Genomic DNA, 25,827 nt, shown 5'->3' with positions numbered 1-25,827 from the left:
AATTTCTCTCGATTCCTTCATGGAGCTGAGGAGTGAAAAATAAAGTAAGAGGTTGTTTCTTATATTCTCACTTCCCGTCCTCCTTCTCTACATCCATCAATCTTCTCTGAGATCCTCCTCTGCTCTCCAGCTTATCCAATATATACAGTACAGGTCCAATAAATCAAGCATATCAATATATATAAATATATCCAATATGTCCACCATCTCTCGTCAGCTCATCTCCACACCATCACAAACAGTTTCCAAGCTTTTTTTTCTTCACTTTTTAAGGACAAACATGAGGACCAAAGTGATCGGAAAAAAACACATTCACACCTTTTTAATTTATTTGGAATCTTTCCCTCTTGCTACTTTGGTTTTAATCCCAGGAGTCACTTATTATCTGTAATTTGTCCAATTTCTGTGTTGCAGATATTTTTTTTTTAAATGGAGCTCTTCTGCAGATTCCAACATGTGTTCAAATGTCTGTTCTGAAGTCACTTTATACTCCTTTGTTTTCTACAAGACTGGAATAAAACTCAATTATTGCTTTGAAGACAAAGGAGTAAATTAAAAGAAAGATTTGTGCATAACAGCAATCGTAGGAAGTATTAATCAGCGGTTTGTTTGGTGAACGATGTCGTCTTTTTTTAATCACGTCTGTTTGAAACTGTTCAATAAATCAGCAGGTTCATTCTATATATATTTCATATTTCATTTAATTTCCACAGAGAGTTGTTTGTTTTCAGGAGCCTGGTTGCTTTTTTCTCTTTATCTCTAACCTCAGATCTTGAAATTTTAATCCTCTCCGACCGCATGCACCTTCACTTTTCCTCTTCTGCCTCACGCCAGCTGTAAACACCAGCTCCTCTCACTCCGTCCTGCCTCCTCTCGCTTCTTCAGCTCTTACCAAATATTAAAAAAATGTGCGATTTACTTATTAAACTTTATTCTACAAAGAAGAGCTCGAAAAACTGTGTAAGTACGGCTAAGTTATTAAATTGTCTCAATTTTCATATTAAAATACAAGCTATTCTTTGCAGAAAAGCCTCACATGATTAATTGTTTTTCTTATGGATTTTTATTTCTTTTTTACTCTAGATTTACCAGACAGATGTCGATACTCTGTACACATGTAGATAGATAGATATTGTAGATTGATGTGATGATTTTAACAACATGCTGATTGAATAATTTGAATACGTTTTTAAATGTATTGGTGAACTAGAGAACTGGAGCAGATTGATGATCAAATGATGTTCTTTTTAAATTAGCTTAAAATCTGACCGGACATTTTAAATCCCCACGACGTAGTAGCGTCCAGCAAAAAGGTGTTTACATCAGAAAAAAGGACACATCTGGACGTGACCACACGCGGTGATTTGCCTCCTAAAATGGTGAGTAAAATAGTAAAGTATATATTTATACTTCGAATGTTCAGGTACGCGTCTGAAAACAAGAGACGTTTGAGAAATCTGATCCGACGAGTCAGTCGTGCTGACGCGGGACTTGAAGAAGACGTCCTGGTCTGCCTGTAGCGTTCGCTCGTCACAAACGGGTACAGTACGTAAAGCGGCTCCCCAGCGTGTGTTTGACGGCGTGTTCTGAATGTAAGCCTCCCTCCCCCGGGGGGGGGGGGCGTGTTGACAGAAACACGCTCGAGCCGACCCTGCCGAGCTACGAGGAATTACTGGAAGTACCTGAACGATGTCTCTCTCGGCGAGGCGTCCTCTGGAGGAAACCCTCACCTCGTCTCCATCCAGCTCCTCCATCGCTGCAGAGGGGGAGAGAGGGGGAGAGTGGAGGGAGGGCGAGTCAGAGGGGGGGGGTAGAAAGAAGGTACGAGATGTGCTTTTGGATTTTCATAACATAATTGCTGAAGTGGAACGCAGCGTGGGGGACCGTGATCCAGAGAATGGCTTCTGATGCTTTCTGCAGTGCCTCATGCAAAAACCGTGCACAATTACACTTGAGGTCCGAAAAAATGAAAATAATAGGAGCGAAGCCGTGGGAGTGCTTTCAGGCAGCCTGCACAACTGTGGCTAAATATAGAAACAGAAGAAGAAGAAGGGAAAAAAAAAAAAAAAAAAGGTCTGAAATTGCGCTCGGCTGGAGGTTGTCGCTCTCAGAGGTCTTCACAAACAAGCATCTGTGCACCGGCGTAAAATTCGCTTCTGGTAAAGGCGTGAAAACAGGCGGGAGACGCATGCAGAGTGTGGGCCGAATCAGACAGACCAAGCCTGGGAAGGCTGGAGAAACTTTACCAGCACCCCTGTTCAGGTATTCAACACAGGCGCTGCTCGGAGAAAGAGGCTCAATTAGTCAGACGTGCACAGTTTGACCCCCCCGACCTCCAGAGACGCTCCGGCGTCGATCCCCACGTTCGATTGCTTAAACAAGTAGAAAATGATGGGCGATCCAACGCAATGATGAGGCGCCGAGGCGTCATGGCCCGGCGAGCAGCGGCAGGCTGCAGCGGCTCCAGAAGTCACTCAGTCATTCACTCAGTCATTCATTCAGTCATTGATCTGTGGCCTCTACGGTTCCTCCACACTCCACTTCATTGACCTTCCCCAGGAAAGGCGGAGGTGGTGGTGGGGTGGTGGGGTGGGGGTGGGGGGGTCACTGGTAGTATATAAAGCAGCAATTATGATCCGGCTGCTGCGCCCGTTTCCCAGTTGAGCCCCATCAGGTCGAGGAAAAGTCAAGGTTTACGTGGGAATGCTGCTCTTCATACAAAACATGGCTTGTTTGTGTCTTTTCCCCCGCATTCATTAACTTTGGTTTACAATCTGACATTATTCGTCGCACGCTACTCGACGCAGAGCGACAGGCTGTGACTGGCCTGCTGATCTGCTGGAGGTCTTCTTCTGCCTCCTGGAGTTTTACGACCTGCGTGGCTCATTGCTGATTAGGTTTGGTTGCAGTTTGGAGTAAATAAAAGGGTCGTATTAAGGAAACGACGCTTCAGAAGTGTAGAAAGAGTGTCCTCTCTCTCCCTGGCTTGTTCCAGGTTTTAAAAAGTGTGTTGCTCCAACCAGCCAATCAGAAATCAAACCCTATATAGTGTCATCAGGGGTTTAGCCAATCACAATCAAGGGAGGCTCCTCCCCTTTGACTCCTCCCACAATCAGGCAGCTCTGCTCTGGCACATGGCACCACGAGAGGAAGTACTTCCTCCTCTTCCCATAGATGGGTGTGTGTGGGCGGAGCCAGTCCAGTTCACACAGACACAGCAGATTCTGAATGCAGCTCCTAGGATCCAATATTCTAATGGAGGAGAATCAAGGAGAAGCTGGATTTGCCCCAAGGGCAAATGGAGCCTGTGCACCAATGGACCAAAGCATTAACATACATTCTGGTTTTTGACCGCACGCTTATATGAAGCAGGATTGTCCACATCTACGCTTTGTATGATAAGAGAATAGACGACAGTTTTCTAAAGTAATCCCGAGATAATGTGCCTGAACTGTTTTTTTTTCTTTCCCTTTAGTTCTTCACAATTTCATGAAAAAAAAAAACAACAACACAATTCTCACAGTTTTGCACAATTTTCCAATGCAACTTTTTTATGAATTTAGACGAGCTGTTCAAATAGATGCTTTTCACTTAGTATTTCACAACTTCTACACTCTTTTGTCGGCCCCGTCTCAACTTTTTGTCCAATTCATCAACCTGCCTGCCTTCAACATGCTGATTCTTGTGCTCCATCTGGCATGTTATGTTTGGGTTTGAGACAGAAATGGCTGAAGGGAAAATTAGCAGAGATTCACAAAATTACACTCATTCAAACCTACATTAAACTGACCTCTGGCTAAGCCCCGCCCCCAAACACTAACGAACCAATAGCATTCAACTACCGACGGCACGGACAAATGGCTCCGTAGAGAAGCATGAGAGCTGGAGACACTTTTGTTTAAAGTTACTCTACCAGAAAAAAATCTTTAAAACACACTTCCTATAAAAGATAAAATAATAAATAAATAAAATGAATTCTGCACATTTATTAAACCAGTACAGGAAAACAAGACCATCACCACTTATTTCCACAAATTTCCAACCCGTAGTTTCCTAAATTGATCACACCAAAGCCAGTATGTTTCCAAACAAATCGGAATTTGTAGCCATCAAACTCTGTTTGTGTTTCACCAACGCCCTCAAGGGTTTCTGGGATATCAAAGATGGCGTCCCGGCAGCTCAAAGGAAAATATCAACATGTGACCGATTCAGCCTGAAAAAAGCCAAAGAGTCTTCAAACCACAAGAAGAGTCTGAAATGTTGTGAAACAGATCATTAATGGGTTTTTTATTGAGATCTAGCGAGATCGTCTACCAACAGGATCTTGTGACACAATTCCACGGAAATGTTCTGAAGTTCCTGTGACGCTAAGATGACGACCAACCCCGTATGTTCCGCGAAATTTAAATGTTGGAAATATGTGTTGGGTATGGTACTTTTGGTATGACTTTTGTTAGTTGAAACGCACAAAAACTTGTACCGTACCGTACCATACCATACCATACCATACCATACCATACCGTACAGACACATACTGCGCAGCGGGGCTTAGCCAAAGGTCAGTCAGAGTCACCAATTACCTTTGTAAAACACGAAGAGCCGCAAAACTAAAAAGTTTTGTATGGGACAAAACAAAGACGCCGAGAGAGAGAGAGAGGCCAGATCTGACGGTATCAAACTCTTGCTCTTGTTCTTTGAAACTCTGAAAGACTCACCGTCAAACTCCGCAGGTCCGACGCCCACGATGATGATGGACAGAGGCAGCGCCGCCGCCTGTTCAGGACACAACAAAGCAGGGTGAACTTCCCCTTGCACGCCGGGTAATTATGAGATAGACCATAACAAATACAGCTGCTTTTAATATTCTGAACTGCCTGCTGCGGGAAACCACTCAGAATGGACTTAATTGGATGAGACGCCTTCTGAACAGGATTTTGACAGGTTATTCAAACCAACGCTAACCCCCGCTAACAATGAGGGAGCCAATAAAGGCAGCAGGGACCTCGCCACCCCCCCCCCCCCCCCCCCCCATCCTCCTCCTAGAATTCAATTGTGATAAAGAAACTTGTGCTGCGTTGAGGGACTGCTGCCTTACTTCCAAGGCTGTACTTATCACCGAATGCTAATTGCTCGACACTGAATTGTTACTCCTATAAAGCAGTGAGGAAAAGTGGGGAAACTATTATTTGAGGGGGGATTTAATGGAGCTTTTGGCCTGCAGGTCTCACACAAAAGAGGCGAGATACACAGAAGTAGAAGGGGGCAACTCAGGGTAAAACATTGTTAACTCTGTGTGTGTGTGTGTGTGTGTGTGTGTGCGTGCGTGCGTGTGTGTGTGTGCGTGTGTGTGTGTGTGTGTGTGTCGAAGCTAAAAGTTCCGTCACCTGCATCCTCCAACAATCCTGATTTTGATATTTGACAGCAGTAAAATACTCCAAGTTCAATTATCCCCATCTTGAAATTTGATGACATTTCGTAAAGCGACCAAAATGTTTACTATCAGAGCAAAAACAGACCAATAACAAATCCTTTAGTACTGAGGCTTCACGGTTTATAACTCAGACACGGGTCCTGGTCAGTTCTGACCTGTATCTCCAGATGGGTTTGGAATATATCAATGTGCGTCAAATTAAGAAAGAAATGGTTGTTATATTATATATATCAGCGGCTGTTTACATGTCTTAAGTAACAATGCATGATAACAGATGGGTTTCTCCAGACGTAAGCGTTTTAAAGTCTAAATAACAGCCTGCCGGCGCTCTCAAAGTTTTACTGCGGATTAACTATTCATTCAATAATGTCAAACTGGCTAGTCCTACTTGCTAAATGAGTTAGGGAACAACAAGGTGTGTGTGTGTGTGTGTGTGTGTGTGTGTGTGTGTGTGTGTGTGTGTGTGTGTGTGTGTGTGTGTGTGTGTGTGTGTGTGTGTGTGTGTGTGTGTGTGTGTGTGTTTACCCACATTGACCACAGCCTCCTTGGTCTGGACCATGTCAGAAATCACTCCATCTGTGATCATCAACAGGACAAAGTACTGAGAGCCGTCTGTAATCTCTGCTGCACAGCTGTCGGACACGCACACGCACACGCACACGCACACACACACACACACACACACACACACACACACACACACACACACACACACACACACACACACACACACACACAGAGTTATAAGCCAGAGTTCAGCCTCAGTGCAGATGAGACAGAAATACCTGCAGGTTGTCAGCAGAGTTGTTTCACACAAAAAAATGAAACAAGCATGAACAAAAAACAAACAAACAAACAAACAAAACATTCCTTAATGAAAATCAGCCTCAGTGAGAATCATACATTATATCTTCCAAATATTCAAATTTGCGATAAAGCGAATGTTTGCTTGTCAATAACCACTTGTGTTGGCTGTTAAACCACAACAAGAGCTGGCGCAGCCAAAGTTACACGTATTTTCCCAAATCTAACAACTGAAACCATTAATCAGAATAAAGAGCAAAACTTTGTAAAGACAAGCGAAAGAGGGACTCAATCTAAATTGTCTCAACACTGCCACCCAGTGTACAAAAGTAGTATGACTCAGATTATATATGGTGCCTCGTTAAATGCTAATTTACTCACATTTCACGAGTGTTCTTGGAATGCCGTTACAGTAATATCTTTACTGTAAGTCGCAACTCAGTATTTGTCAAAAGATGCGTCGCAAGGATGAAAAAAAAAAAAAAAACACTCAAGCCCGACTGGTGTGTAAGACATTGATTTTCAATGTCCAGATGTAACTGATGTTCCAGAAGCTTCTTACTTTTCTACTGCGGTCAGTCACGGACACACTGGAGGTTATATCAAGTCAAGTAAAAGCTTTTTTCTAGAAACTAAATCGTTCATGTTAAAGCATTGAGACAGTTTTTAAATCTCTTGCCACACTCGTGAGCTTGATGATTGATGATAGGGAATAATGAAATCCACATCTGGAACTGCTGATTCTAATTTGAATGACGAATGAAGTGTATTAAAATGTTCTTTAAATGAAAATAAGTATAAAATATCAAGTGTTATTATTTGGCGGAAAGTCCCCTCATGTGCTCGCACTTTTTCAGAGGATGAATAGTTTCACTCTCTTTTTTCGTGTAATATATCCAGATTATTTTCCCCTCATGAATATCAAGAGCTGAAATTAGGTCCACAGGACGCATAAATTGTTTCCAGAAATTATAACTCCCGGGTAAATAAGTGAACCTGACAGCGAATACTTACATGATTGGCCTTGGGAATCTAATAAAAATCATACCTCTGTACAAGTACTTGTGTATTCTCCACACAACTCAGCTTCTACAACCATTATTTTTATGACATTAATAATTCATTCGACTTCTCCTCTGACTGATAATGAGGTGAGATTCAAACATTAGCTGTTGTGTTTACCAAATGAAAGAGGAAGGCCGCATGATCCAAAGACGAAACAATATTTCCTCATTATTTCCACCTGAAAGAGTCGATGGCATTAATCTATTTAACATCAACTTTTTGAAGACGCACCTTATTTAAGCAGGTCGTTCACAAACTGAGATAAATAGCAGATTCAATGAGTGTGGGGAATTTTGTCTCAGAAATATTTTTTTTAATTTACACCAAATATCTAAAAATACACACACTATTTGCATTTCACCTAAAATAAGCAAATGTAACAAACAACTGCCGATTGATAGATTATTTATTGTACTACAGATATTTCTGCAACCTCATCTTGTAGTACCACTTTGTAGCACAAGGTGGTACACTGAGTCTTGTCATAATCTGCTATTGTTTGTGGTTAAACAGGAGAAGGAGCACGTTCAAACCTTTGATAACCTTTAATGGCCTCAAATAGAAGAAACTGTAAAACACATTTTTAGGAAAGCGTCTAATTTCCTGACTAAAAACTGCTAAAGAAGGGAATCAAGCTAAAATAGCCGTAATTACTAAAAATGGGTAAAATAACTAAAACTACTCCAAAAAGCCTGAAGTAAAATAGCTAAAATTATGAAAAAAAAATCAATAAAAACAGCCAAAAAAGCTTCAAATTGCTAATATAACTAAAACTGTTATACCTGTTCTAACTATTAGCTGAACAGCTTAGGCCATATGAAATGATAGCAGCTTGTTTTTTTCCGAAGAACTTTACATTGTAAAGCTCAGGAAATGAAACTGAGTGAACACGCTAGTTAGCGTGCTAGCTAACGAGCCACTTCAACTCTGAAGTGAATTATTTAATTCATCCATTTCTGTCTGTATTTTCACAAGAGTCACCCTTTATATGTGAAGAGGTTCAAAGACAACGGAGAAGGTTTCCAACGAGTGTGTAAATATTCAAATTGTTACACAACAGGACATTGATGCACTTGGACTTTACGCTCTGCGGAGGCCATTTATGCGAGTTTAATAATGGAAGTCTTCCCTCTATACATCTGAGGACGTCTCCGGCAGTCACTCCTCATTGCGGTCGGACTTCTACAAGCCACAGGGATAATTGCTCTATTATGGAGGAGCGTGAACATATGTCGAATCGGAGGGTGGATGAAAGACGAGGCAGCGAGTCGTATTGTGAGAGGAGCGCCGGCTTCGCTCGCCCTCTGAGCCCTCCTTCTATTTTTATACTCAAAAACCTACACGGGAGAAGTTGAAGCGACTGATCGTCTGTCGAGGTGTCTTGACAAAAGACGACGACGTGCTCTGCTATTATGTGATTCCGCACGAAGGAACAGGAGCTGCGCATGACTGGAACAGGCCCCAGATTATATTTGTCATTAAGCTACATTTGCAAGGAGGCTTGGCTCTTAATGTCTGATCGCTGGTGTTCAGGTCGGTTCTGTGACATATTCATCTGCTTGGCCTCCAAATCCAGACAAACACTGCCAATAATCCCCTGAATGTCAAGGTTTTGAAAGCTTCGTGTGCTTATCTTCACAAACTAGTTGACATTTGATGAGAGAAATAAGCCTCCGCTGCCCCGGTTGAGCAGGTTTTACTCCTCCGCACCTTTCAAATTGGTATTTTTAATAGTATTATGCTTTGGTCCTCTGATCAACATATTCTAAGAATGAACAATTCTGCTAATACAGTGGGATATTTTTGTTTAGCATTTATAAACGGTGTTTAAAAAACCCCATTGTAATAATGCATGCTATAGATGTTTATTATTCATTAAATGTGCTAAAATTCAGTATTTATTCATCAATGAAATAATTTAGTTATTTAAAAAATTAAGATAATATAATATAGGATAGGTTTAGTAAAATGTGCATTAACATTTCCAGGAACATTTGGAACATTTATAATATTTTAAAAATATATTTCTAATAATAATAATTTTAAAAGAAAATCAAAGGGTGCTACTTTTTAGCAAGACTGAATACAAAAATGATGTGTTTACATTATATAATAAATTTCAATCCTGCAATATTATATGTTTCATCAATTTGACAGAATCGCAGAAACAAACACATAAATTAACATTGTCCAACATCACACTGTGTGTGTGCGTGTGCACGCGTGTGTGTGCGTGTGTGTGTGTGTGTGTGTGTGTAAGCTTGTTTATGGTGGTGGTGTAAAATTCCCCTCAATGTTTCTAAGACACAAGCTGCAGCCGGGAATATTTGATGTCTCGTGGGACTGAAGATGCAGATCAGGGTTTTTGAGGGATAATGGAAAGATTTTCACATGACGCTCGTAAACAAACTGTTGTGTGTTGAATAAAACCCGAGCACCTGGACGATACTACAAGGGGACAAAAAAGGAGCATCATTCAGAGGATTTAAAGTAAAATATCCAAAACTTTACTGGAGTTTAATAAGAAATGTATGTCAGCTGCTTAAGACAGGAGATAAGAAATAAGTGAATTATTCTGAACTGGCCTCACATAAATCATCTAAATGGAAAAAAAAAAAAAAATCCTCATTAATTAATCTAATTAGGGACTAGAAATCCCTAAAATACATTATACAATATTCAAAATTGCTTTAAAGAAAGGATTCGTTCAATAATAAAGAAAAGTATTATAGTCTTCCTTATCTGATTTAATTACTATTATTGTTACAATAAAATGCATCTTTCCCTCAGTAAAAACTAATCATGATGCATTGCAGCTTAAAATTAAGTTAAATTTGATCATAAAGCAATCAGAAAAGATTCGTTCTAATTTTAACGGTATGAGGTGTTTTCAAAAAACAAACATTGACATAAAAATTTCTGCCAAACTTTAAATCAATCTGAACAAAGACAGAGTCATAAGAATAGTATTTTAATCCAAATGAAAACATGAAATATATTCTAAAAAGACAAAACAGGAAAAACTAAACTAAGAAAAGATTATTTTTATGTAGAAAGTAACAGGACCAGTGTCAGATGCATTATGGGTAAAAACTAACACAATACTACTTTGTTATTTAATATTTCTGTAGAATTGTTGATACTGCACCTTTTTTTTTAATTGACCAATTACATTAAATAGATTTCATAACAAACTCAAAAGCCAACTTCAAACAGATAAACCTTTTTGTGTAGTTTTCACAGTGTTTGGATTGTCGGTTGAAATTAGAATTAAAAACTAACAGTATAACTCAGTGATTATTTCACTAAACCAGTTAATTCTCTTTTTTCTATCAAATCTAAAGTATAAAAATCCAACTTGGTCCATAAAAAGAAAGAACATCAACAATTATATATCTACTTATTCATTTATCAAAAGTAGTATCATGACCACAATACCCCATGAGATTATGACATGTATAACTAATATTATGCCAACTGAATTAATTAATCTTGTAAATGACCAAATGTTCCCATTTTAAATAACTCAAAACGTTTTTGATGGACTAAGGAAAATTTACAATTTGACAAGGAAAAGGTGATTTGATTGCCTTCTTCATATAATACTATTTATATTTATATAAAATATTGTATATGAATACTGCGACTACATCAGTTACACATAAATTCTAAGATTTGTACCTCGGCAACATAATTGATAGGCTAAAATTAACCTTTATCTCTAAATTATCCACTTTTCTTTCTTCATATAGACTACAGTATTTAAATCAATAACTAGGAATAAAATCCAAAAACAATCCTGTGATACAACTTAAACCTCAAGTTAATAAAGTTAGAAATCCTTCCTCAGCTGACATTCTTGGTAGTAAATGTGATTTATCTGCTTGTTTCAGGTCAGATCGTCATGATAAATCCTCTTCTGTCTGTTTGAAATGACCAGATTAAATCATGAGAGAATCTTAAATCAGACTCAGAAAGGCTGCGGAGGAAGACGAGAGCCAATTTCCTGTCAAATGATCTCAAGACAAACTTTATCAAACTGACTCAACCCGATCCCTCAAAATCCTCCATCTTCCCTCAAAATATCTCAGCAAATGTTCCTCAAACGTTCGTCTCCCCACACGAGGAATGAAAGCGATTATTAGCCTCTCTAATCCTGCATGTGTTGACTTCCCCACGCGCCGCGCAACATTCCCTCCATAAATCTCTGAATCTGTAATCTGTTGAAGAGGCTGATTATCAGTCACGATCCAGGCGTGTAAATACCAAATTAACCAAAATACCAGCCAGCTTTGGGTGGGAAAAACAACAACAACAACAACAACAAACAAGCCATGGAATTAATCTGATCAAGAGAGCGAGCTTTTACTTACTTTGCCACTTTGTTGATAACGGGGGCGAAGTTGGTGGGCCCGTACAGCTGCACCGTCCTCAGGCTCTGGAAGTAGGCCTCCAGGACGCCCTCGATGCCCACACAGTTCGGATTATCAGCGTCGCCGCCCTGCAACACACAGACAAAAAACCCAGCAGGTCAAAGCAACCCGTCCAAAAAGCCCAATCCCAGAATCTGGTGGAATTCAAATGATGCTGAATCAGGGCTACAATCAGTAGTTTGGGATGTTGCATGAGCTTCAACTAGTTTTCACTCTTAGCTTTTCTTGAAAATTCAGATTTGAAATTGTTTTGAAGAGAACTGATTTACCTCCATAGATCAACCACATGAAACAAAGAATACCGTTTGTACAAAACACGCTTTAAAGAGTCGGTGCATTCAAGGGACTGATTCACTAACATCCTGCATAAAGCGTTCCGATTGGCACGTTCAGTTTACGTGCATTTTGTGGTTTACTACATTTGATGGGCATCATGCCGAGACAGCATTTTGCATATTGTACACCCTGTGTACACAACAACGTTGCTCCTAAAAACTGGGAGTCTGACTCGTTGGTGGGGCGTTACAGGAACTATTGGGAGGTGATCGGTCTCGACATTTGAGGCACAACACAGAAAATATTTCATAATAAAATCAGCAAATAAATTCATGGTAAGTCAGTGGAGGAAATAAGCTTCCCTCACAATAACAACAACATCTCCGCTCAAGCTGATTTAGACTTTTAAAAACAGACTCTGTCCTAAACAACGTCGCATTGATCTATTAATAGATTCTTCTCTCAGTACTTTACACGATCTGGAACACAGAACTGATATTAAGTATTCATAAATTCTAATGTGCCAGTTCGTGTGTAGAAACGTGATCTCATCAGCCCATTGGTCAGTGCAGTGCTGCCACCAGTGGAAGGAGCACCTGAATCCACAGCCACCATTGAGTTATAAAGGGGGACACAAGTAGACTCCGGATATCTGAGCTCACGGCAAGCAGGAAAATCCACCTGGAAGAAGGGACCGATGAGACACAGAGACAGACTCACAACTTGGGCCACATTGACGTGTTGCCGATTATTTACAAGAACATATATTCCCCACTCTTCCAAATGATTTTCACAAAACCTCATAAAATTCCGGTTCAGAGCTGCTATGACCATGCCAAACCTATAGGGGGCAGTGTAACAAGAAGCATAAAGTCATGCATCAGAATCAGCAACAAATGAATGACTTCCTGTTCTGCCCCCAGGGTCATTAGTTTGTACTGACAGAGGAGTGGGGCTCCTCCTGAATGTGGCGTTTGTGTACTAAACAAGTAAAATCCAAGAAAATCTTGACTGGGAATCAATCAATTGGCACAGATTTCCAACCAGTAACTGTAAACACGGGTCGCACGCTTATGATGTTGATGAAGCGTTTCTGTCACATACCGTGAGGCTAAACCAAGTTCGCCGTGAGCTCGTAACGATGCTAACTCGCCTGCCAGATAGCAACATCACTGTGTCAGACACTGATAAACCACGACCCGACTCAATGCGCTCACACCGGCCGTTCTGGATACTTGCCGAAACGAGATATTAGCCGCGAGCTCCAGAGCGGATTTAACAGTGTGTTAGCAAGCGGCTAACAGCAGCTTCCTCGCTGCAGCCGTTGACTGACGGCTCAGTGTGGACCTCCGGTGTGTCCACAGCGGAGTAAACGTCTTACTTCTCCAGGAGCTGATCGATCCCAAACTCTAATGGATGATGGCGAATCGTCCCTCAGCGTTTTCTGCAATTCGGGTCAGTAGTTTTTGTGAAAAGTTGGTAAAATACGTACAAACAAACCAACAAATAAAAAAAAAAAAACGACTACTTTTACTGGCGAAGGTAAATAGAAGACATGAAGACGGCCAGGGGGGAGTTAACCTACACATCAGGAAATGAGAGCATATCAGACATGGAGACGGGGCAAGACACTCAAAGAGTCTTAAAGAGCTCCTTCTGAAAAACTCCAAAACACAAACTGCAGAGATGTGGCGTCTCTCATTCAGCTGAATAAGGATAAGGCCTGGAATCGACCCGGGGGACATTGTGGCAGTGAGACCAGAGTGCCCACCACTACACCACGGTGCACCCGAGGCATGTAATATTAATTATAATTCGTATTAGCTCTTGCACCGTGCGCGGCGCGGAGCTGGCGAGCGTTGCGTGAACAAGGACCTGCTAATCAGTCGCGCCGAAGAAGGAGTCGAAGGGAACCTTGGAACCTTTTTAATGAGGAACCTTCACAGTTGTGTTGTGGCGGAGTCTCGCGAAGAGCGCTGACACACAGCGGCTGGATTAATGAGAGGAGAGTCACAGAGGCAGGAAGCCAAGATATAATGACTTTCGGTCCCAAAAGTGTCTTTTGTTGGACCCCCCCGGCCCGGCGGACGCCGGCGTGTCGTCAGGAAGACCTGCTACGCTCTTCTTTTCAGACCTTTTCATTCACCAGTCATGTCATCCCTTCACAATTCTTACAGCGAAATTAAACCGCGTGAAACACAAACACTTTGTCGTTAAGCCCACAACTTTCTGAAAGCCCCACTGTCTCGTAATTGGCTGAGGATTTGATCTGATGAAGAGCCACTGAGGTCTGAAGAGTCGGAACTACGCGTTTCTGTGCAAGAAGCTTCACAGGACGTTCAACTCACAGGACATTTGTAACTAAACGTCTGTAATTTAACACCAGCCTCGTGTTATTCCAAAGAAATCTGACAATAGCGTCTGAGTGGCAAGATGCATGCAGCCTTCCCGTATAGATATATACAGTGAGAAAAATATGAAATTAAATGACTTTTTAGGCTAAAATAGGTTGTTTCTTATGTGGCTTTATAAAATACTACCATGTGTAAATGGCACAAAAGCACTGACGTATCCCGAGAGAACACTCAGGTGAGACATCGTATGGAGGGTTCATTTTTTTTTATTTTTTATTTTTTTTTTAAATTCTGAGCAGCCTTTAATTTAAAATGCCACGGCAGCCAGTCGGACGCTGTCTTCCTTCCTTTTTCGACGGTGAAAAGAGCGTGAGCATCCAGGCGAGGAGGAAGAGCTTGGAGGTCCCTGAGCTCCAGAGCAGAGGATGTTAAAGAAGGGAAGAGCCCCCCCCCACACTGGGGGCTGCCAGCCGTTCCAGGGTGTAGGCTCCGTCAGAAGATAATTGGACATTATTTTAGTCATCAAGCGGGAATCGCAGAAAAGAGCTTTAACGTGTGAAATGTGGCTAGTAGATAAGAGTCGTTTCATGGTTTTTCCAAAGTCAAACTTAATACTGGTGTGTCTTTGACCCGTCATTGGCTCAAATAACAAACTCTTGGTTTTTAAACGACTGGAGGAAATCCAAAAACGTATTTCAGTGAGTGAACGATAAGTCGGGAGTTGTTGAGTGGATTCTTTTTATCGTTATACTCGTGATTTACGAAACCATAGCTGGTGCTGCGGTACGACACCGATGCTCGGCACACAAAGCCAAGCGTGTGTAAAAGACTCAAGAGTTATGTGGTAGGCGAAAGTAGTTCATGCCAATTTCTTTCAGATTATAGCGTTTGAAGATAAATAATATCCTTTGTCATTCGCCTCGTATTTCAATTGTGAGGATCTCACTGTGAGCACAGGTCACAAGATAGGACTGAAACAGCAAAATAACTTTTAACTTTGATCGGAAAAAAAAAGTCTCTACTCTGTGAATAGAACTTTTTTTTCACTTGAGAATTGATCCAAAATGACAGTATTGATATTTACTGTAGCGACCGACACATTACTGCTGGTTGCGTCACAGTATGAAAGTTTCTTTTCCTTCTTAGATCTATTCAGGTACTGATTCATCCCATCATTTGAACACAGGCTTGTTAAGATGCTCTCAGAAGATGAATCACAGCTTGTGGGAAGCAGATAGAGCAGTGCGATGGATGGATGGATAGATGGGAGAGGAATATCGAGAAACTTTTTTCCAAGCTTGTCTGAAGCGCTGGCTTCCAATCGTAATTCCCTGAAACTGCATAATTTACCTCCTAAGAAAGCACATAAATAATCCCTCCCATTGTTAATCTAGCCAAACAATCCAGTGCAGCCACTTTCACCAACGTACAAAAATAACTCCTTTTGAATTGGAAGCGGTCGGCCGTTTTCACAGACCTGCTATGAAGTGTAAAAGATTGTCTTTGATCCAGTGCGATCTAATTGTGATGGCTCCACAGTCGACACCTCGCACTGGAAAGTGTGTCAGCCAGCCACAAACTGGGGCAGGAAGACGGGAAAAACCGAGAAAATCTGAGTGATGCAATATGGCGCCAATGTGTGAATGCAAACTGTACAAAGGCAGAAAGATCCTTTCTACGCTGAAACCAGTCGAAACGACGGCATTTCAGAACGAAATGGGGATTATTTGGCCTTCAAGTCATGTTTTGAGTCATCAGCCCCCCCCAGACGGGGTAAAACCACCACTGCTCCTCTCCACTCAAACACAGACGGAGCTGTAACTGGATAACCACTGAGTCATGCGGAGTCCAGTAATCCAATTACTTCAGAAAAAGATGTTGTGAGCCAAGAAAAGTCGACCTTTTTGGAGGGAAAATATTAAAGCAACTGCATTCCTGACCTGAGAGGCTCCATTAGGGTTCTCGGAAAAACCATCCTGACGGAGCAGGTATTGAATAACAACAGTGGCGTATTCCTGCAAAGCAAATATTGCTTACTGACAATTAATACTGAAATCATGTGACAATGAGCAAATACCTCCAGGATGCCTTTTCCCAATAATTCTTTTTAAAGGGCCTTCTCCACATTACTGTCTGAAGGTAATTGACTTACAAGTACTGCTTACTTCTCCTCACCTGGGTGGAGGTTGTGAGGTTGTGCTGTCAGTCTACGGCTGAAGGAATCCTGCGGTTCCTAAGCTATTAGCAACAGATGCTCCATTAATCACGCCTTTTTCATCCTTCATCAAAATTTGTGTCACGGAGTCTTTCAGTGTTTCCCTCCAATGGAACGTGAGATACAAAGCAATAAGTGCCAAACCTGTTTTATTAGGTCGCATTTATGAATTTTTCATAACTACAATTTAGATCGGTTGTTGTTTTCTTTTATTTGCCTTTTTTTTTGTCCATTTTGCTTTATGGAGATTTAAATTTTTTCTACAGATTTAAGCGATTTTTGCAATATTAATGTTGCTTTTTAACAGCGACTTCAGTTGTTTCTCACGATTTATCGTTTCTAAAGCCATATTTTTGTGATTGACGCCAATTTATCAACTTTGGCTGTTTTGACTCGCACTCACTGCCCACCGTTCATCCAATCAGACAAACCTCACTCCACCAACTGGAAACAGATGCCTTCAAGTTCACAAAAAAAACAAAAAAACAGTTAGATTATCGTACATTCAGCCTCCAGTTTTGGAGAAGCTCCAATGTAAACCGTCTGGCCATTGAAATCCGGGCACTTGTCAGACTTCGCCCAGTTTTCTGCTTCTTACTCATCCAGTGCAGGAAAGACGCTCTGGAGGAGCGGAAGCTTGACGTGTACATGGACACATGGTGCAGGTAGAGACTTGGCTTGGTTTCAGATCAGCATCCAGCCGCTCCATCCCTCCGGAGGGAGCGAGGAGGAAGTGGAGGGGATGCTGGGAGAGTCCCGCTGGCAGGCAGATGAGCCCACTTCTCAACGTGCGCGACCAGCTGTTGTCGCAGCTCCATGTCCTGGTCCAGGCCACACCCCACCAGGCCTGAACAGGGCGTACGTGCTTTGGATGTGCAGTGTGTGTGTGTGTGTGTGTGTGTGTGTGTGTGTGTCTCTTACCAGTGGGAATGCGTGGGAGATTTTGCCATCGGGGGGCAGCTTAGCCCCGAAGCCGTAGGCAGGAAAGAGCTTGTCGCTGTCATAGTCCTGGATAATCTCCCCCACTGCCTTCAGGGCCATGGCGTAAGCATTCATCTGGTAGGGACTCATATAGTGGAGGGAGGTGGGCTGGGAGGGGTTACCTGGGAGGACACACACACACACACACACACACACACACACACACACACACACACACACACACACACACACACACACACACACACACACACACACACACACACACACACACACACACACACACACACACACACACACACACACACACACACACACACACACACACTTTGTTATTTATACAGAAACAATCTTTTGTTGCATTTCCTTGCCACAATTTTGAAGATGAAGACCTTGTTTTACTTTATTTATTTATTTTTTTGCACGTTTCTATTTTCAAATTGTCACAATTTTCATACAAATAGTGTTTTACCAGCACTTTGAGCCATTCCAAGCTATTTTACCTTTATTGCTACAAGGGATTTCATTCAATTGAGCAAAATCAGCTTTAAGTTTCATTACTATAATTTACAAATTGACATTTTTCAGAAAATATATTTTTTAGCTCTTTTATCGTCTTTTTAAACCACTTTTAGTGTTTTCAGTCAAAGACTTTCATGCTGTTTTACGTCTTTTAGACTTTTACCTTGAGTTATTTTCAGCAATTTGTCAAGTTCAATTCCAGCTATATTTTCCCACAGCCCCATGTGGCTCCACAGCCTCACGGGACTCCACAGTCCCATGTGGCTCCACAGCCTCACGGGACTCCACAGCCCCATGTGGCTCCACAGCCTCACGGGACTCCACAGTCCCATGTGGCTCCACAGCCTCACGGGACTCCACAGCCCCATGTGGCTCCACAGCATCATGGGACTCCACAGTCCCATGTGGCTCCACAGTCCCATGTGGCTCCACAGCCTCACGGGACTCCACAGTCCCATGTGGCTCCAAAGCCTAATGTGGCTCTACGTCCCCATGCGACTCCACAGCCACATGTGACTCCACAGCCCCACGTGGCTCCACAGCCACATGTGACTCCACAGCCCCACGTGGCTCCACAGCCACATGGGACTCCACAGTCCCATGTGGCCCCACAGTCTTACATGACTCCACAGTCCCATGTGGCTCCAAAGCCTAATGTGGCTCTACGTCCCCATGCGAGTCCATGTGGCTCTACAGCCCCACGTGGCTCCACAGCCACATGGGACTCCACAGTCCCATGTGGCCCCACAGTCTTACATGACTCCACAGTCCCATGTGGCTCCAAAGCCTAATGTGGCTCTACGTCCCCATGCGAGTCCATGTGGCTCCACAGCCCCACGTGGCTCCACAGCCACGTGGGACTCCACAGTCCCATGTGGCCCCACAGTCTTACATGACTCCACAGTCCCATGTGGCTCCAAAGCCTAATGTGGCTCTACGTCCCCATGCGACTCCATGTGGCTCCACAGCCATCATACGTAAAACGAGAGCCGACCGTTGCCACGAAGAGAGCATATGCTTCATCTGTCTTTCAAAGCTTTCTCAAACCACGAATAACATTTGCATTTTTAATTGCAGCCGCGGATGAGATGAATTCTGTGAGAACTAATTGCAGCTGCAACTGTAAAAGCCGACAGTCGAAGGAGGGAGACGCTTCCCTCTCGAACATTAAAGGGCGGCGTCAGCTGGATCGTCAAAAGAAAGCCAGCCGTTTAAACTGTTATGTTAGTATGTGTTGCCTGAACATCACCGGGGCACGTACGGTATGAAAGCACTCGTCTCACGTCTGCTCTGAAGGGAGCGCCCTCCTTTTGAAGGAGAAGACAGGAGGGGGGGGGGGGGGGGGGGGGGGGTGATTTGATTATCCACGGCAGATCCCTAACCCCCGAACACACCCGCCCTCCTCCTAATCCCACCGAGCTGCAGGTGCACCGTGAGCCTCGGGCCATGAAAATACCAAACAGGTTCGGCACGCCGCGCTGCCGGCACGCTTCAGCGCACTGCTCCATCATGTGAAAATAAGCACCTGAACGCAGCACAGGCAAGAGTGAAGGCTCGTGTTATATTGGGGGGGTGGGGGGGGAGACGAGCGCTGTTCTCTCTGCAAAGCTGCATTTCAACATGAAAGTTCCTTTTGTTGGCGCTAATTGGAAACACGGTGTCGTGCAGAGGAAAACACTGATCCAAGTGTTCTGATTTGGAGGATAAAATAAACAACAACTAATTATTCAGGAATAAAAGCACTCAGACAATGTTTCAAGCCATTAACTTCCATGAGATATTGAATATTTTAAGTGGTTCCAGTTCCAGTGATTTATTATATATTTATTATGTTTTTTTTTGGTTTTGTTTTGGGTTTTTTTGTTCAAATTGAGCTGTTTTGCATTTAACCCTTTGTTATACCAGCAACTACTGAGTAAATTGCATTTCTTTTTCCTCTAAATGGCTGAGAGCACATTTCATTATAGGATACTGGGATTTAAAGGTAAAAATCTCATCAGCAACAAAAAAACATATTCCTGAATATTTACTTAAGTATAACATATACTACACCCAATAACTTGATTAACCTAAGATGCACTAGAATACAAATAAACTCAATGTGACCTCTCAACTTTTGCATGTTTGAGATGAGGAAACCATTGAAATGCCCCACTTTCATAATATAATAATACATGAATGAATGTTTTACTTTTTCCATAAATCTTACCCAAAAGCCAAATATCCCCAACTTGTCGTGAGTACTGTATGACGGCATTCATTTACTGTGTCCTGCTAAACCAAAACAAAGTTTTAAACTGATCTTAAATAACATCCTGGGGTTTTAATATTTAATGTACTTCTCAAATGTTTCCAGAAAATTAAGTACTTGAGTGGGCCCAATAAGTTACCTTGTGGGACTTTTAATGGAAACTTATTAATCTTTTCCTTATTGTTCTTGCTCTGATTGGTATTCAGTCGTCTCGCCTTGCAGAGTCACAGCTGCAGCTCTTTATCATTAAGTTTCCCTGGTGGACGTCGTCCTCGCTCCTGCGACTGATCTGTCTGTACTCATAAAGTAATCTCTCTCTCTCTCTCTCTCTCTCTCTCTCTCTCTCTCTCTCACCCTCAAAAGTCTTGTGAAGCGATTTCCTCAATAATTTTCAACGCCCTGCGGCTTTACGCTCGAACACATGGTAAATTAAAGCAATTAAATTACATTGAATTAAAGCAAAAATATTCCAAATAAAAAAACATGACAGACTCAGACTCCAGCAAACTTTGAAATAGTTTAGAATGGTATAAACTCAAAAGGATAAATCTTTAGACTTAAAGGAGGCATGATTGATCCTGCCACCAACCACAAGGGGGTGATAAATCTTTAATTGTGATTATTATGGATTATTAAGATAATTTTGCTGCTAATCTTGCTAACATTTCCAGCTGTTTGTGGTGTTTACAATGGGTGTGTATTGCGTGAGCTGGAGCGGACAGGCAAATAAGTAGAATGGCAGCGTGTCCTCAAACTAAAAAAAAAAAAGTCTGTCTTGTCCCTCAGGCCACATTCGTCACTCCATCTCATCATATTATAAATCAATATGGAGCTACAGGTCATCTGCTTCACATAAGAGGCCGGTTTTGTCTTTAACAAAAACTGTTTTCTCTAAAAATGTTTGAAGGAAGGTCGGTTTTAAATAATGCCACTAAATGAGTGGAAGTGTCCTGCTTCATTCCCAAACAGAGGTTTTCTGACGTCACGTCTGTTTAGGCACAAAGACAACGTTGCGATAATGATGCCGAGCTCCGGAGACACAAGCTCTCCATTCGTTGCAAATCCAGATCGACCCTCATTGTTCTGAATTTCTGTGAAAACATCACCGCAAGCTATCAAATAATTTTAATTAAGTAAGGATATACAATATATTGGCTGTCAAATTGGCGTCTGTCCGATAAACAAGAGTGAGCCAGTGTGTGTGTGTGTGTGTGTGTGTGTGTGTATGCTCTCTAAGCTAAGTTTGTTTGGACATGTGACAAGCTGCAGTTGCGTTACCTGCCAAACGACGACTGTGTCCAAAGCACACACTTGTGAGTGGCGTCAACTCATTCAACACAACTAAACACACGCCGGTGATCTGAGGAGCCACTCACACGTTTACGAGTGACTCCGGGACCGAGTCACTAAACCAGGGGCGTCAAACTGATTTCAGTTGAGGAGCCACATCAACCTGATCTGACCTCTGACCTCTGGAGGCCCAACAAGTCAAACATTACATGTTAAACTGCAGATATGGACAAATGCAAAGTCTTTCCTTCTTTTGATCCTTTTGTAACTGCAAGAATTTGCCAGTCTACTCTGAAATTTACATATTAAAGGAAATCAGATATTATTATATTTGCAAAAAAAAAAAAAAAAAAAACACAAAAAAAAACCCCTCAGTCACCTGTATCTAGATATCGTATTCGGGATTAAAACAATTTGTCATCATCTGGAAATGGTTTTGAGTTTACGTGTCTAAAGTATCACTTCACATAAGTTGGACTCATTGTTTTATTGTGAAAGGTGTTGTGTTATGTGACCTCCACAGATGCATTAATTAATTCTGACCAAGGGCGGTTTTGAATGTCATTTTTGCCAATCCAGTGTTTTTAGATCAGCCTGTCAGTTTTCATTTTTATACTTCACACTTCAAAAATCACATGGCGGACCGGATTAGATCCTCTGGTGGGCCGGTTCTGGCCCCCGGGCCACATGTTTGACACCCCTGCACTAAACAAACAGCATTCAGCTCCATTCTCCCAAGCCGCCACTGCTTCTCCGAAGTTGCCGTATCGACCTTTACTCCATTGCGTCGCAGGCGCAGGTCCACGAAATGGACACAGACCAGATGAGTTTGTTACGACTCGCGGCTCAGCGGCTCCATGACGGCTTCCAACTGAACAGAGCCGTGTTGCAGCCCGGTTCCCTTACAGCCTGTGTGTTTGACAGCATGTTCACTTGGCGGAAAATATAGAAACCTGAAGTGCTTCACTTTGACAAACATAAAAAAAACAACAACAAAATAAAAACTCTTCAAATGTGATTGAAATAGGCTGAAATGACAGCATTTCATTGTTTCATTAACTTTAAGATTCCAGGGTGGAGACACAAAGACCACAGTGTCTTTCATCCATGCTTTTTTGTTGTTGCTTTTCCTTTTTTACTAATGTAATGTCAAATATTCTGCAGTTCAACAGACTGCTGCTTTTTTATTGGTTTCAATTATCTAAAGTACTTTTATAATATTATTGTCAATGACTGTTTAAAATGGTCTCTAGTTTATTAAAGAACATGAATATACTCAGGAAATAGCTCAATATAGAGTATATCTATCAAGGTCTATTGACGTTGGTAAATATTGGTTATCAGACATTGCAGGAATATGGATATTGGCAAAATGTTTCTTATCGGTGCAGCCGTCATAAAAGCTTTAAATCAGGGCTAACGTGGCGATCAGGACTTCCAACCCACAGATATTTCAGAAGTTGACGAAGACCTTGTGACATGCTGTATGACATGTATTCATACACAGATCATTTCTGTCAATCTTTATTTAAATAGCACTTTTCATCTGAAAATTATGCAGCAAGAAAGTCAAACTCACTTTCAAGCACAAATCCAAGGACGTAATTTAAAATCGAGGCAGCAAAGAGTCAGGGAATACTAAAGTGAGGCTAAAAATATCAATAAATTAATTAAACACGAGTAAAATTCTAAAACGAGAAATTAAAAATGCAGTTAAAAATTCTGATTAAAAAAGTTAAATTTTGTGTGCGTCTGCCACTCGCTGCTGACAATAATGTACTAGTAAAAGTTACAAAGTAATAGTGAAAAAATATCAATAAAATACTAATAAACATGGAGACGTATCAATGTACCAGTAAGAGTAACGTGTATGAATAGAGTAAGAAAAAAAAGAAGCAAAAATAGTGGTGTGCGTTGTCATGGAGACGACTTCAAGTTTGAGTGTTACAATGGAGACGAGGTGCAGATGTGTGTGTGTTGTCATGGAGACAAGGTGCAGGTGTGTGTGTTGTCATGGAGACAAGGTGCAGGTTACCATGGAGACGAGGTGCCGGTGTGTCTGTATGTGTGTTGTTTTGGAGACAAGGTGCAGCTGTGTGTGCATGGACGCGTTTCTGTGTGTGTGTGTGTGTGTGTGTGTGTGTGTGTGTGTGTGTGTGTGTGTGTGTGTGTGTGTGTGTGTGTTGTCATGGAGATGGGGTACAGGTGTGTGTGTTGTCATGGAGACGAGGTGCAGGTGTGTTGTCATGGAGACGAGGTGCAGGTCAGACAGTTGATCAGAGAACAGCTGTGACAGTGAGACAGCAGGGCTCTAATAAAGAGTGGAAGTTTGACAAAACAACTGCTATTCGAGAACCGAGCGACAAGATTTGCAAATGTGTTGAACTGAGGTCATCAGAGGATTGTCATGGAATTATTGTAAACTTTTCATGTCCGTTGGATTATCCATACAGGAGGAGAGGGTTGAGACAAATGTCTGCGCTTCTGTGTTTCACTGGAAAAAAATATGAGCCAGTCTGTGGGAGAAAAACAATCCCACTTGCTTCAAACTGATGCACGTCGAGAGAAAACCATTCATGTTACAGACAAAAGTGGCCTCTTGCTGACGGAGAAAACCTGTAACTGCGTTTTCATGTACAATATGATACGATGGAGTGAGAAATGTGGCCGTAGCCAATGAGAGGAAAACTCTTTTTGGGAGTGTGAGCAGACAACCTCTCCCACTTTTCTTAACTTGACTAAACACTTCACAGGTGTGTGATACACTGGTGTGTGATACACAGGTGTGTGATACACAGGTGTGTGATACACAGATGTGAGGTGTAGGACATGCGGGTGACTTACCATTTGATGCGGTGAAGTCTATGGCCACAGTGAAATTCAGTTGTGTCCTATTGAAAATAAAGTGGGAATCAAAGAGGGAAATAACACACACACACACACACACACACACACACACACACACACACACACACACACACACACACGCGTACACATGCACACACGCTCGTGGCTAATTAGCATGGGAGGACAAAACTCCCATCAGTAGCTGAAGGTCCAATTAAGCAAAACAAATGGAAGACGTGATTAAAGGTGAACCCGCTGAATAAATGAGGAGCGTACGGAGGAGATTTACTAAATACTTCCCCCAAAACCACACAGCCTAGTATGGATTCTGTATAACGCTCACCCGAAGACCTCCGGGAATATCCAATTTAACACACACACGCACGCACACGCACGCGCACACGCACGCGCACACACACGTAGACACAAACAACCAAGATGGCGCCTGTTGACACCTACAGAGAGTATCATTATTATTCCACTCACCCTCCTCGGATAAAATCCACGAAGGTGTACTCAGACTCCACTTTGAAGGACAGCAGAGTTACCTGGCAAACACACACACACGCACACGCACACACACACACACACACACACACACACACACACACACACACACACACACACACACACACACACACACACACACACACACACACACACACAGTGGTAAACAGAAGAGGGACCATGGCCAGGTAAACAGGGAGGCAAAAAGACAAACAGGTGGCCAGACAGTGAAAAACAAGAGAAGCAGACGTAAGAGGTGATGATTTCTTCACTGTATAAATATATAAGATACTAATCCAGAGGGAAAAAACGAACAGATATGGCTGATATGGGCTCAACTCACAGTCCCAGAATTGATGTATTTCTTCTTTTTGCCTTTCTTCTTGGGATTTAAAACCTGCCGGAAAAGAAAGCAAGTTAGTGATTGAAAGGCTACTTGTAAAAAAAAAAAAAAAAGAAAAAAAAAAAGCCTCTTTCTACCCCAGAATGATGTTTAATAATGAACATGAATAATTCATCAGCTCCCTGATGGCAGCACACGAAGTGAAAGTGATATCCTGTTTAACTGTGTGTGCAGAGAGCTGAGAGAACCCCCCCGTTCGTCCACCGCTGCTGATCTGATCAGTAAACTTTCTCCTCTCTTTCAGAGCCGATTAAGAGACTCTTGAACGATGTCTTTATTCATTAGGCTGCAGTAATGTCGTCATAATTTGTTTGCTGGGATCGTAGCTTCTCTCCGTTGAGCGGCTTTTTAATAAGCCGGGTCCATTAGCGCATTTACGAGCTGAAGAGTTTAATAACGGTTGTTGTGTGGAAGGACTTCTTCCCCGGCGCAACAAAATGCTGGGATCGTTTACAGTGAAAAGCATCTTTTCCTTTGTTTGTGTTTGGAT

The 25,827-nt window shown here is 42.1% G+C and overlaps 1 protein-coding gene across 1 annotated transcript in view; it reads right to left on the bottom strand.

Annotated features, from left to right (window-relative positions):
* Nucleotides 1-25,827, bottom strand: part of cpne9 (copine family member IX) — a gene marked incomplete at both ends in the record, with an annotated part of 124,551 nt that overhangs the window by 10,426 nt on the left and 88,298 nt on the right. The window contains 8 exons of the mRNA XM_080496289.1: nt 1,683-1,756; nt 4,716-4,773; nt 5,961-6,063; nt 11,674-11,801; nt 17,500-17,681; nt 24,425-24,471; nt 24,914-24,975; nt 25,278-25,331. Coding sequence (XP_080352415.1) covers nt 1,683-1,756; nt 4,716-4,773; nt 5,961-6,063; nt 11,674-11,801; nt 17,500-17,681; nt 24,425-24,471; nt 24,914-24,975; nt 25,278-25,331 — 708 coding nt within the window. The remainder of the gene's footprint in view (nt 1-1,682; nt 1,757-4,715; nt 4,774-5,960; nt 6,064-11,673; nt 11,802-17,499; nt 17,682-24,424; nt 24,472-24,913; nt 24,976-25,277; nt 25,332-25,827) is intronic.

Source organism: Blennius ocellaris (assembly GCF_963422515.1).
Source record: "Blennius ocellaris genome assembly, chromosome: 5".
Taxonomy (NCBI): Eukaryota; Metazoa; Chordata; class Actinopteri; order Blenniiformes; family Blenniidae; genus Blennius; species Blennius ocellaris.
Note: the sequence above shows the minus strand (reverse complement) of the source record. Positions and strands in the feature narration are given on the sequence as shown.